The 14,363-nt window shown below is 38.9% G+C and overlaps 2 protein-coding genes and 1 long non-coding RNA gene across 10 annotated transcripts in view; 2 read left to right on the top strand and 1 right to left on the bottom strand.

Moving 5' to 3' along the window:
- eif4g1b (eukaryotic translation initiation factor 4 gamma, 1b) overlaps positions 1-13,600 on the top strand; it is an 89,736-nt gene extending 76,136 nt beyond the window's left edge. For all 8 annotated transcript variants that reach the window (XM_073924125.1, XM_073924127.1, XM_073924122.1 and 5 more), the window contains 7 exons: positions 2,436-2,561; positions 6,399-6,480; positions 9,458-9,556; positions 10,241-10,381; positions 11,492-11,573; positions 11,829-11,969; positions 12,209-13,600. In XM_073924125.1, coding sequence (XP_073780226.1) covers positions 2,436-2,561; positions 6,399-6,480; positions 9,458-9,556; positions 10,241-10,381; positions 11,492-11,573; positions 11,829-11,969; positions 12,209-12,390 — 853 coding nt within the window. In that variant the 3' untranslated portion in view covers positions 12,391-13,600. The remainder of the gene's footprint in view (positions 1-2,435; positions 2,562-6,398; positions 6,481-9,457; positions 9,557-10,240; positions 10,382-11,491; positions 11,574-11,828; positions 11,970-12,208) is intronic.
- Positions 1-14,363, top strand: part of alp3 (alkaline phosphatase 3) — a 141,259-nt gene that overhangs the window by 99,388 nt on the left and 27,508 nt on the right. The gene's annotated exons all lie outside the window — the stretch shown is intronic.
- Positions 9,664-12,611, bottom strand: LOC141377943 (uncharacterized). Its single transcript, XR_012391135.1, has 2 exons — positions 11,002-12,611; positions 9,664-10,791 (listed from the first exon to the last, which is right to left on the bottom strand). It is a non-coding gene; the product is annotated as an uncharacterized lncRNA (long non-coding RNA).

The raw sequence follows: 14,363 nt of genomic DNA, 5'->3' as shown, positions 1-14,363 counted from the left end.
CTCCCTGGAGCATCTGACATTATTTACTTCACTCAGGACATGGGTTAGGGCTCCCCCTATCGTAATACACCTTAAACACGGATTGCCGTAAAACTCATCAGTGGCGGGGAAGCGTCTTTCTCTCGTTAACTGCAGGGAAAGAGTTACACGAAATCATTTACACAGTCACACTTTACAATAAGGTTCATTAATTAATGTTAATTAATGCATTTACTGACATGAACAAACAATGAACAATACATTTACTACAGTGTTTGTTCATGCTAGTAAATGTTAGTTAATGAAAATACAGTTTGTCATTGTTAGTTCATAACTCATGGTGCATTAACTAATGTTAACAAGCACAGAGTTGGATGTTAATAATGCATTAGTAAATGTTCAATTATGATGAATAAATGCTGTACATGTGTTGTTCATGATTAGTTCATGTTAGTAAATGCATTAATTAATGAACCTTATTGTAAAGTGTTACCATTTACACACCATAATACCAGCCATACATGTAAAGCACAAATATTGTCCTTCAAGTTGTCCATGTCCAGCAGTCGTCATTCTTGAGCCAATCTCCATCACCGCAAGCTGCTTGCTGTTCTGTCTGTTCCATTGCTCCATTTGTTAGATGTTTGCTCCCATTTTTTTTGCAGTCTGATTTGCATCAAATACAAAACGGCCAATTAACGCCACAGGATGTGTAATCCCATGTTTGCATTGACTTCACGTGTAAATCACTCGCGCTTCATTGCATCTGCTTACTGAGCAGGCTGCAAAACAATCACCACCCGCCACCCCCCTTCCATGTAATGTAATGATTGTGAGGGCGCAGGTGAGACGTCGCTTTTCAAAGAGACACTCAGGCCCCGTTTACACTAATGCGTTTTAGTTTGAAAACGCACAAGTTTTGCTACGGTTACGCCAACCATCCACACTACGCCGGAGTTCTCGAGCGCCGAAAACGGAGCGTTTCGAAAACGCTGGAGAGGCCGTTTTCATTGTGAAATGCTGCTGCTCCGTCTCAGTGTGGATGATGGAAAACGGAGACATCTGGAAACGGAGGCGGGGCTGCTGACGTTCGCCTCTCTGATATGGGCTTTTCCTGAATATTAAGTAGCCTAACACACAGTTCAGTCCTGCATTCTCTCCGTGTAAGTTCAGACTTCGCAAGTTTGATCAAGGCTGCATCTCTTCTTCTCAGTTTGATATGGAAAACAGACTATACCGAGGACACGGGTAAATCTTCAAAGGGAACAGTGTACTTTATAACTTCATTCACATCACACTGGCTTCGTTGTTTCACTTTCTCAACAATAAAATGTAAACATGATTTAAGGAACTGCCTATTTTCATTTTAATATTGGCAACTTAGACAGCAGACATGTTGAGGCGTCGTGCTGCATAAGATGAGTGTCATCTTCACTGTGTGGATATTTATAACAAAACGGAGCCAATAACAACTGCCTCCTTTCAATTTCAGTGAAAATACGAAACACAGCCTCTCTTTTGCTGAGTATCAGTTTTAATAATCGATTATGGCCATTATAAAAGTATAACATACAATAAGTTTATACATTATAGGAAATAAAGGCGATCAGTCAATATACAGAATGTACGTGGTTACATTAATCATTAACTTATCTTTGCGCTCAGCCAAAACACGTTACCTGAGAACAAGTAATAGATTCCTATGACCAAAGTCAGGGAATATGTCGTTAGATAAAGACAACAAGATAAATGAAATATCCCGTTTAATAAATATAGTGAGATATTAGATCCAGCGGGAGATGCTTGATGAGAAGTCCGACTAGCAGAGCTCTCATCTGGGTATATGGGCTGCAGCGCTTGCCCGAGAGTGTGAGTGTGGTCAGTTCAGAAACGCTGGGTAAAACGCGAGTGTGGACGCGGATCGTTTTCATTCTAAAACGCCGTTTTAAAACTAAAACGCACTAGTGTAAACGGGGCCTCAGAGACATCACGTGCGCTGCGCATGCAACGTCTGTAAGTCTTGTAAAACATTTAATCAGATGGTTTGGAATTTTATGTTTGATGGTTTTTATGTATGTTTTTCGCATTTGAATTAAGAATTTTGTAGGATCGCAAACATTTTTTTGTTGTTGTTGATTTTGCGTTGGATTCAGCGATCGCGAAAAACTAGGGGGTCTAAATATCTTAACAATAGGCAGGTAATAAGCTTGTAGTTAATAGCATGAGTTGTGACCTAAAGTAAAATGTTAATCATTGCAATGCAATGTAATAAATGTGGTGTGTGTGTGTGTGTGTGTGTGTGTGTGTGTGTGTGTGTGTGTGTGTGTGTGTGTGTGTGTGTGTGTGTGTGTGTGTGTGTGTGTGTGTGTGTGTGTGTGTGTGTGTGTGTGTGTGTGTGTGTGTGTGTGTGTGTGTGTGTGTGTGTGTGTGTGTGTGTGTGTGTGTGTGTTTGTCAGGCTGATGGAGGTGCTGGAGGTGGCGGAGGACATGGCTATAGATATCCCTCATATCTGGTTGTATCTGGCGGAGCTGATCTGCCCAATGCTGCATGAAGGAGGCATTCCCATGGGGCCGCTCTTCAGGTGAGAAAACACACACACACACACACACAGGTAGAAGAGTGAGTGAATGTTATCCACCGTGTCCTAACAACACAAGATTACAGGAAACAAGCAATGTGTCTGTCTACACCACACAACATGACAGACATTAAAACTCCGCCAGATAAAGCACAACAGCCAATCACAGGCTGCATCCGAAACCGCATACTTCCATACTATACAGTACGCTAAAATCAGTATGCGAGCCGAGTAGTATGTCAGAATTTATAGAATTAGAAAAGTAGTATGCGAGAAGTGCTTGGATGTCTTACTACTTCCGGTGAGATTCTGAAGTGCGCATCCCATGCACGCTTTGCTTTCCCATGATGCCCCATGAGAGAATTCATGAATGGGAGTGAAGCGACGAAACTGATGTAGTACTGCCACTACTACTACAACTGAGTAGTAGGAGGTTTTGGACACAACAACATTACTTTTCCAGTGTTGCTTAAATCTGATTGGCTAGCATCTGCTCTAGGGTATTTGCATGGCGTGATCTGACTGGCTGACGATTTAAATTCACCCTTAAGTTGATGTGAACCATTGATGCTGCTGACATCAGACAAATAACGTTTTTATCCATTTAAGTGCTGGGCAAAAAATGTTTGCATCCAAAATAAACGTGTATATTAATATAAAAATACACAAGCATGCGTATATTTGAGAAAATATTTATATATATGCAGGGCTCGAAATTGCGACCATTTTGGTCGCATATGCGCCCGAAAATAAATCGATGCGACCTCATAATATATTTGGGCGCATTAGTGCGATCTGTTTTGATTTTTATCTAAAAACGTGCTGAATCGCTCTTCCCTGCCGCTCTATTGGTTTATATTAGCTGTCAATCACTCAAGGCTTTCCACTGTTAAATGACAGGGAGGGAGCTTTATGACCATGGGGAAATGCAAACGGCTAAAGAGTGAAAACTTAAAGCACACAAGTTTGCAAAGTGCAAACCCCACCTAAAGTTGAGGCGCAGATGAGAGCGATCATGACACGTGGTGAATAATGATCCGCCAGCTGAGATCAATCAAGTATGTGCTTTTCGGAGAAGGTGGCCGAATCTCGATGCGTTGCATTCACTGCGTGTTCAGCGCAAATGTCCGCTAAAAGTCAAATCTAATACTGTATCATCGCCAAAGAAGCTCGCCTTTACTAAGTTTACACTGAAACTGCGTCTCATAACAAACAGCGGTATTGCGCCGGTGCTCAACCTGCTCATGAATTGGGTCGGCTGACTCGCCTGCTTTTCCACAAACACAGAAAAATGAAAATCAGCTCAAACTGAACATTTAAATTGACACAAACTGAAACCAAAACTTTTAAAGAGTGATAGAAGTGAGTTTACTTTCTTTTGCCTATTCTTTCTTGAGGTGTATATTATTTTTTATTTAGTTACTGATGACTGTTTTGCAGCTTTCAGCCTTGAATTTAATTATTAATTTTAATCTTTTGTTTGTTTTGTAGCAGAAATATTATTTATTAAACTGACATGCATATATAAACAGCAGTACAAAATAAGTATTTCTTACTGCAATGCTTCATTTTTGTTTGATGCAAACTATACAATTATTTTTCATAAAAGACTTTTTATAGCAGATAACTTTCATTCATGCACATTCAAGGCAGCATGATGATGAGAAATGTAATTCATAGTTACTATTATTGTCATTTTCATCATCATTAATATTCTATAATTATTAGACATACACATTTTGGAATTATTGCACACAAATATCAATGTCATCTCAGCATTAATTAGTTAGTTTCTGGTTTTTGTTAGTCCTAATTGATGTTGTTTTAAAATACAATAAGTCCCTTAAAATACAATTTGCAGCGGTGCTCAATCATTTTTGGTGGGTGCTCCTAAATTTTTTCTGGTGCTCCTAAATTTTTGAAATTGGGAGCACCGGTGCTACCAAGTAAAATAGTCAATTTCGAGCCCTGATATATATATATATATTATTATTATTTTTTTATTATTATTATTAAATCTGCTCTCCATTGAACAGAAATTGGGGGAAAAATAAACTGGAGATCGAATAATTCTGACTTCAACTGTAAATACATGCTGATAAAATACACTTCATTGAACATCTACACACATAGATATCACCTATTCACTATATAACTGCAGGTCACCTATGCTTGTATATAATAACTTTAATTGTTAAAAGTTACTAGTTAATTAAAGTTATTAGTAACTAATAAAGTGGTCACACTTTACAATAAGGTTCATTAGTTAATGTTAAATAACGCATTTACTAACATGAACAAACAATGAACAATACATTTACTACAGTGTTTGTTCATGTTAGTTAACATTAGTTAATGAAAATACAGTAGTTCATTGTTAGTTCATGTTAACTCATGGTGCATTAACTAATGTTAACAAGCACAGAGTTGGATGTTAATAATGCATTAATAAATGTTTAATTATGGTTAATAAATGCTGTACATGTGTTGTTTATGTTAGTAAATACTTTAACTAATGCACCTTATTGTAAAGTGTTACCAACAAAGTAATGATAACTAATGACCTTAACTTTTTAGATTTTGATTGTAATGCTTTTGTGACAAAAATTAATGTGAAAAGTGCTGTATAAATGAACTTTAATTTAATTAAATCAAAACATGTATGCATGCGAAACAAATGATACATTTAAATAACTGCTTTAAAAAAATAAAAAGTTTTGTATAGTTATTTTGCAACTGTGTCTATTACATATACATACGTAATATATAATACACACACACATATCTTATGTACTTTGAATGCAATTAATCGGGATTAATCTTTGCAATATATACGTTTACAAGATTCTAGTGACAAGCAATTTGTCTGTCTGCACCAAATGTGAGGTGATATAAACATTAAAACTCCAGCTACTGCACTCCAAACTAAATGGTAAAGGCTTTTAATGTAATTAACACACATTAAAGCTTTTTAACAGTATTAATAGGCTGCTGAGTGTCTCATGTTGACTCGTTCATTGTCAAACCGTCAGCTAGTTATTTAATTTTTAACATCTGAGGTGAACTATCTGCTGCTGCTTTCAGTAGTATAGCAATAAATGCCATGTAAAATGTATTTAAACACAGCATTTAACACTGAATAAAGCCCATAATCAGTACCTGAGGCCATCATTGCCATGTTAGTTTATAATTTAATTATTTGGTAAATCTCCTCATCCACCACCAGTGCGCAGCATCCACCTGGATGACGCGACGGCAGCCATTTTGCGCCAGACCACACACCAGCTGATTAGTGGAGAGGAGACAGATTGATGTAGCCAATTATGATATGGGGAGGGTTAGGAGGCCATGATGGACAGAGGCCAGTGGGCAGATTTGGCCAGGATGCCGGGGTTAAACCCCTACTCTTTTTCGAAGGACATCCTGGGATTTTTAACGACCACAGAGAGTCAGGAACTCGGTTTAACGTCTCATCCGAAAGGCGGCGCTCACTGAGCAGTATAGAGTCCCCGTCACTATACTGGGGCATTAGGACCCACACAGACCGCAGGTTGGGCGCCCCCTGCTGGCCTCACTAACACCACTTCTGGCAGCAACCTAGCTCTCCCATGTGGTCTCCCATCCAGGTACTGACCGGGCGCAGCCCTGCTTAGCTTCAGTGGGCGACCATGTGAGAGTTGCAGAGAGCTAGCTGCCGGCACAGTTTATGTTGTTGTTCTGCTGCAATGAGACAGAAATAGAAATGAGTCCTATGATAGAAATTTTGCATGATGTTTTGTACAAAAACCCCATTGGAAAAGAGCTTTCATTGTGTGTTATTGAGCGTGTGCTGTTCTGCAGGGAGCTGAGCAAACCTCTGCTGCCGCTGGGGAAAGCTGGAGTCCTGCTGGTGGAGATCCTCAAGCAGCTCTGCAAAGGAATGGTAGGAATTAACACACTGTCATTCAGCTGTTCGCCATGTGCAAACCTCTTATTTATAAAAATGAAATTGAAATAAAGTTTTTTAGATGTTAGTGTCTGTATGTGAGTTTTAAAGGGCACCTATGATGAAAATACGAAAAATTTCGACAGAACTGTGTGTAGGTAAAGTGTGTCTACAGTCATACTGGAGTGATAGAAACGCAATAAGTCTCTTTTTTTTATCAAATTTCCTGATGTTAAAATAGGATCCAAATCAATTTTGAGGCCCACCACAGCGTGATGTAGGAGTGTGGTTTCCCCCTCCCACTGAATTGATTGACAGCTGCGTATTAACATGTCTACATTAGGGTTGGGCGATGTCGACCAATTTGGCATCGTACGATGTCTAAAGTGAAACATCGCGATGGACGATGCCATCATCATCATCATGTGAGGAGGGGGTGTTGACAGAGTGCGCGCGATGTATCAGAAGAGCGAGGAGGGATGCGGGGGTGTGAAGGGTGCGCGACTTATTTGAGGACCGGGAGGGAGACGCGCCATTTTCGAGAGATTATGACTCACTTATTATGAGTCCCGCAAATGCATAGAGACTCCCGGAACTTCCGGGAGACTCGGGATGTCTGAATATCACGTTGAACAACTATAGGGAGACACGATCCAGCGGTACACCCTTGATAAACTGTCCGACATGCACTGCTCTCCCTGAAGCTTAGAGGAGAGCATATCAGTGCGTGTGTGTGTGGTCACGTGATGTGCGTTTTCAGCAGACGTAGGGCTTTTCAGAAACGTAACCACGGTGTGGATCATTTTCGTTCTTAAATGACATTTTTACACCAAGACGTATTAGTGTAAACGGGGCCTGAGTGTGTATTTTCCACTAGCAGGTTTGCGACAGGGGCGGGGCGGAGAATCACCGATTTCGGCTCAACATCGTGTTGTCTATTGGCCATCGGCGATGGACGATGGCATCGTCAATCAACCCAACCCTAGTCTACATAGTAACGCGTATAATCAAATAAATAAGACAGGACATGCACAAAGCAGCTGCGATTAAAAGATCTGTTCAGCTCTCTGTGATCATCAGCACCTTGAGAATGAGTTTCACAAGATTAAAACAGAGCATGCTTGTCATAAATACAGTAAAATCACTGTAATTCATCACCACCGCCACATGTCAGTACAATTAAAACAGAAGACGCTTCAGTTCCGGTTTGTGGACGTCAAACCAGGTTAATTCTGTACATTAATATAACAGTTGTCCATACAGCAGTGGACATTAACCTGTATCCTGTCACATTTGCTGTGCAAAAACAGTGCAAACGTGTTTGTGTGTGAGTGCACAAACTTTATATTGACATTGTGTGTGACTCATCGTTGCAGAAAGGCTTGAATTAACTCCACAACAAATATATCAAATAGCCATTGGGAAAGTTGTTACTTTAGTAAGGGAGATCCGCTTCATTCTTGTCTGTCACTGTGCTGTTTATCTACATGAAGGATACATGCATCAGAGCAATACAGAGAGATCTCTATAGCTGCGTCCCAAATCGCATACTTATGCACTATTCTACGGCATTTTGTAGTATAAATAGTGTAAGTAGTGTGTTCACACTGAAAACTCTTAAAATAATAAGAGCACTTTAATTACCCGGATGATGCACTCATTCAGCCGATAAAATGAAGTGTGTGATGATGGACACTTCACGCACTCAACGACCGCAGGTTTGCTTATGTAGCAAAAGGGGCGGAGCTATCGGGCGCACATGTTGGATAACTTTATTTATTTTGGATGGTGAAAGCAAAATTCTCCTACGAGAGTGATTATAGCGCCTCCCGATGGTGAATGCAGATATACTCACGGCAGGTAATATTTGATCATTCAGTCGTTTATTTCACTGATTTGGCAACCGTCAAACATCATCAGGGAAATGGTTTAAATTTCTGCTTAGTAAAAAAAAACATTAGTGTGGCATTTGGGACGACACTACATACATACACTATCCTGTTGAGTGTGTAAGTGCATAAGTACAAAGTATATGAGTGTATAGTGTGCCATTTTGGACGCAGCTTATGACAGGCTCTGACAGGCATGTGGGAATGGTGGGTGGGGAAAACCAGCTCATTTGCATTAAAGGCACAGGCAACAAAAACAGCTACAATGTCCTAACAGATCAAATTTCCCAGATTCAGAAAGGTCTAATAAATAATCTAATGGGTGTTTTGAGCTGGAACTTTACAGACACATTCTGGAGACACCAGAGACATCTTGAAAGTGGAGATAAATAGGTGCCCTTTAAGGATATCTATGAGCTAGTGTGCTCCAAAACAGAGGCAAATTGCATTTAGAAAATATAAAACTGAACATCTAAAGCTTGCAGCTTGTCTAAATGCATTAAAAAATTTTTTTGCGGTCACCTCATACTTCAGGTTACCATCAAATCTTCTGACAAATCAAATGCTCTCTAGTATCTGACAAGCCCCGCCCCTTTCTTCTCATTGGCTTTTCATTTGATGCGCTTGAGCTCAACTACTCTCACTAGCAGAGCTGTGATGATAAAAAAACGCTATTGGCTATTTAATCAAATATGGGAGGAGCTACTATATGCCCCGCCCACTCTTCATGTTTTGTTTGAGATTACGTCAAACATCGAATAAAAAAAGCCCATTTCAAAGCACTTCTCAGGACCTTTAATAAGGAATAATGGTTGCTTTGTGTTCTGAATGCTTGAAGTTTTTCAATATAAGAATGTTGCTTTAGAAAACAGATTAAAAACTAAAACAAACGGAGTCTGCATCCCAGTACTAATGCACTCATATAAATTATGAAGAGGTATTAGCTTAAACACTGTGTTTTGTGACACCATAGGCTTTTAATTTTGTCCACATCATACATATTGTCATAAGCACTGCATTGCGTATGAAGCGGTGTTAATGGGCAGTAGTGAATGTGAAATGTGTGTGTGTTCTGTGATGGTCAGAGTCATAAGAAGGCCGGTGTGATGTGGAGAGAAGCTGGACTGAACTGGAGAGAGTTTCTGCCTGATGACCAGGACGTCAACAAGTTCGTCACCGAGCAGGTCAGACCTATTGATTATTGATCAGAGTTATTGATTATTGATTATTTTCTGTAATTAATGCTCTTATATGGTGTGTGTGTGTGTGTGTGTGTGTGTGTGTGTGTGTGTGTGTGTGTGTGTGCATAAATTTGGTTTGTGTGTGTTTGCATGTGTGTGTATGAATTTGTGTTTGTTTGTGTGTGCATGCATTATTTTGTTATGTGTGTGTTTGTGCGTCTGCATTTTCTTTGTGTGTGTTTGTATTTGTGTGCATATGTGTGCACTTTTTTGGCATATGCATTGTGCATGTGTATGGATTTGTGTGTTTGCATGCGTGTGCGTTAATGCATGTTTGTGTGAATGTGTGTGTGCGCATGCATGACTGTGTGTGTTGTTAATTTGTGTACACGCATTTATTACTGTGTGTATTTGATTGGGTGAATGTGTGTGCGCATTGTGCATGTTTGTGTGTGTTGTATGCCCTTGGGGTGTGTTTGCATCCATGTGTGCGCATGTTTGTTTCTATTTCTTTGTGTGTGTGTGTGTGTGTGTGTGTGCGTGTGTGCGTGTGCGCGCGTGTGCGTGTGCGTGGTGTGTTTGTGTGTGTGTGTGTGTGTGCGTGTGTGCGTGTGCGCATGTGTGCGTGTGCGTGTGTGTGCGTGTGTGTGTTGTGTTTGTGTGTGTGGTGTGTTTGTGTGTGTGTAGGCTGTGGAGTTCACAGTTCTGGGCGAGGAGTCTGTGTTTGAGGGCAGTAAGTCGTCTCTGAGTCCCGCACAGATCTCTGCAGAGCTGGAGCGCCTCCTGCAGGAGAAAGCAGATAACCAGAGGATCCTGGACTGGCTCGAGGTACCAGAACAAACCTCTCATCTCTGACAGTGGGTGCTGCTAGAAGAGATACAGCTGCAGCCTGAAGTCAACGAGAATTATTCATACTCTTTAGTAAATTACTCAACAAATTGTATCTTATTAGCATCTACCTTTACCCCAACCCCTATATCCAACCATCACAGTCATTTAAGAATAATTTTGCTTAGTATTATTCATATTATTTATTAGTTGTGTTATATTAACGTCTACCCTTACCCCAACACTTACAGTAATAAAAAACAGTGATTATACTGAATATTGTTCATATTATTTATTAAATGACTCATTAAATTGCATTTTATTAACATCTACCGTTACCCAAACCCTACATCTAACCATCACAGTCATTTAAAAGAGCCTAGTATTATCCATATTATTTATTAAATTACCTATTAAAGTTGTATTTTATTAATGTCAACCCCTACCCCAACACTTACATTAATGTAAAAACAGTAAGTATACTGAATAATGTTTATATTATTTATTAAATGACTCATTAAATTGCATTTTATTTACATCTACCGTTATCCAAACCCTTAATCTAACCATCACAGTCATTTAAAAGAGCCTAGTATTATTCATATTGTTTATTAAATTACCTGGTAAAATTGTATTTTATTAATGTCAACCCCTACCCAAACCCTAAACCCAACCCTCACAGTGATGTAAATATATGTTGTGCTGTGTCACATGAATTATGCTATAGTAATGCGAGTATCCACAGCTGTATCCCTTCAAGACATTACCTCAGGCATGCTCAAGCTCGGTTCTGAAGGGCCGGTGTCCTGCAATGTTTAGTTCCAACCCCAAATCAGACACACCTGGGCTAGCTAATCAAGCTCTTACTAAGCTTTCAAGAAACATCCTTGCAGGTGTGTTGAGGCAAGTTGGAGCTAAACTCTGCAGGATACCGGCCCTCCAGGACCAAGTCTGCCTTACCTGATCTCTATATATTTCTCCACATTTGGATTTGTCATCATCAAGAGAGACTTTCAATGCAAACATTTTTCAATTGCACAAGAGACTTTTTCTGATTGAATCCAGAAGTAAAAGCTACAGATTTGATGTGTTTTTTGGCTTTCCGTTCAGGCTAATCTGGACGAGCAGCAGGCCACGTCTAACATGCTTGTGCGCGTGCTGATGACCTCCGTCTGCCAGTCCTCCATCATCTGTGAGTCGCTCTTAACATGTTTAAAGTTTGCATGGAATCCAAATTTGCCATATGAAGCACATTGTTAGGCATAATGTGAACAATTGATGAAAAAATGACCATTGTTTTGGTAATCTTTAATCAAAATCTGAACCAATTATGAATCTTAATTTGGGAATCTCTGTGTCAGCTAAACAGAAGTGTTGTTTTAAGTGTTCCTAAATGCTGTTCCTGACCCCTTGAATTAACGCAGTGATGCTTATGTTGATTTCCAAGGTGACAATCCGTATAAAGTGGACACTAAAGAGATGAGCCAGCGGGCGAAGCTGCTGCAGCGCTACATTAAAGACGAGCAGAAGGAGCTGCAGGCGCTCTACGCTCTACAGGCACTGATGGTGCAGATGGAGCAGCCGCCCAGTGAGTGCACTACACAATATACACTTATGCACATACGGACTCTTGCACAAATATCCTTATACACTTATTAACTTATACACTATGCACTTACACAATATGCTCGTATACACTTCTGCACTATGCACTTACTTAGTGATATTAATGCAGTGGTGTAAACACTGGCTGGCGGAGCGCACGTTTTTTTTTTTTGTAATTACATTGATTGTAAACTAATAGGTGTGTTTAACTTGTCTCTGCAGATCTGCTGCGAATGTTCTTCGATGTCTTGTATGATGAGGACGTGATAAAAGAGGAGGGTTTTTACCGCTGGGAGTCGAGTAAAGATCCTGCGGAGCAACAGGGCAAAGGCGTCGCCCTCAAATCAGTCACCGCCTTCTTCACCTGGCTGCGCGAAGCCGAGGACGAATCAGACAACAGCTAGACCCCATTAACCCCGCCCACTAGGGAGAATGATTGACATGTGGAGTGAAAGGAAAAAAAAAAGAAAAAGAAAAAAATCTATATATTTGGGAGATTTTCGAACATGGTGATTTTTTTTTTTTATGTTTTGTTTTTTTTTTGCGCGAGAGAAGACGAATCAGACAACTGCTAGATCCCTGGCCCTGCCCACTACGCAGAATGATTGACATGAGGAGTGAAAGGAAAAAAAAAGAAAAGAAAAAAATATATTCTTGAGAGATTTATGAACACGGTGAATTTTTACTGTTTTTTTTTTCGTTGTTGTAATTATTATTATTATTATTACTTTTGCGCGAGAGAAAACAAATCAAACAACTGCTAGATCGCTGGCCCCGCCCACTACACAATGATTGGTACGAGTAGTGAAAGAAAAAATGTAAGATAAAAGTATATATATTTGAGAGATTTTCGCACACGGTGACTTTTTACTGTTTTATTTTTATTTTTTTGTAGTTGTATATTATTTTTGCGCAACAGAAGACGAATCATATAACAGCTAGATCCCTTTACCCGCCCACTACACAGAATAATTAGCACGAAGAGCAAAAGAAAATATATATATATATATATATATATATATATATATATATATATATATATATATATATATATATATATATATATATATATATACATATATATGAGAGATTTTCAAATATGGTGAATTTTTCCAGTTTTTATTCATATTTTTTTTGTTGCACAAAAGACAACGAATCAAAAGACAGCTAGGTCTCTGGCCCCGCCCACTACACATAATGATTGACATGGAGCGAAAAAGAATACAAATAAATTATAAATATATTCACTGTTTGAAAATTTCCCATATATATATATGTGTATGAACATTTTCAAACTGTGAATTTTTGCTGAGTTTTTTTATTTTTTTGTTGCGTATAAGAAAAACGAATCAGATAACAGCTAGATCCCTGGCCCCGCCCACTACACAATGTTTGACATGAAGAGCAAAAGAAAAAATATTTAGATATATGTGATCCCTGGCCCGGCCCACTATACAGAATGATTAATAGAAAAAAAAAGAAAAATATACATATAGCAAATACATATGGCAATACAGTAAATTTTTCGTGTTTTTATTTTTTTGTATTTTTTTGCGCAAAAGAAGACGAATCAGACAACTAGATCCCTAGCCCCTCCCACTACAAAGAATGATTGACATGAAGAGTAAATATATATATTTATGGGAAATTTTCGAATACAGTTATTTTTGCTGACTTTTTTTCCCAAATTTTTTTGTTGTGCAAAAGAAGACTTATCAGATAATCGCTAGATCCCTGGCCCCGCCCACTACACAGAATGATTAACATGACGAGCAAAAGAAAAAAATTTAAATATGGGAATTTTCAAATACAGTGAACTTTTGATGAGGGTTTTTTTTTTAATTTGTTACGCAAAAGAAGACGAATCAGACAACAATTAGATCCCTAGCCCCGCCCACTACAAAGAATGATTGACATGAAGAGCGAAAGAAAAAAATTATATAGCAAGTTTTTGCAGGTTTTTTTTTTTCTTATTTTTTTGTTGTACAAAAGATGTCGAATCAGATAACTGCTAGATCCCTGGCCCCGCCTACTACACAGAATGATTTATATGACGAGCAAAAGAAAAAATATATATATGTAGGAAATTTTTAAATACAGTGAATTTTTGATGAGGGTTATTTTTTCGTATTTTTTTGTTGCGCAAAAGACGGCAAATCAGACAACAACTAGATCCCTAGCCCCGCCCTCTACACAGAATGATTGACATGCAGACCGCAAGAAAGAAAAAAATATATATACATAGCAAATTTTCGAATACAGTGAATTTTGGCAGTTTTTTTATTTGTATTTTTTTGTTGTGCAAAAGAGGACGAATCAGATAACAGCTAGAACCCTGGCCCCACCCACTACAGTGAATGATTGACATGAGGAGTGA

Source organism: Danio rerio, chromosome 15, assembly GCF_049306965.1.
Source record: "Danio rerio strain Tuebingen ecotype United States chromosome 15, GRCz12tu, whole genome shotgun sequence".
In the NCBI taxonomy this organism is placed as follows: domain Eukaryota; kingdom Metazoa; phylum Chordata; class Actinopteri; order Cypriniformes; family Danionidae; genus Danio; species Danio rerio.
The sequence above is the reverse complement of the archived record's forward strand: the minus strand, read 5'-3'. Positions and strand labels throughout refer to the sequence as shown.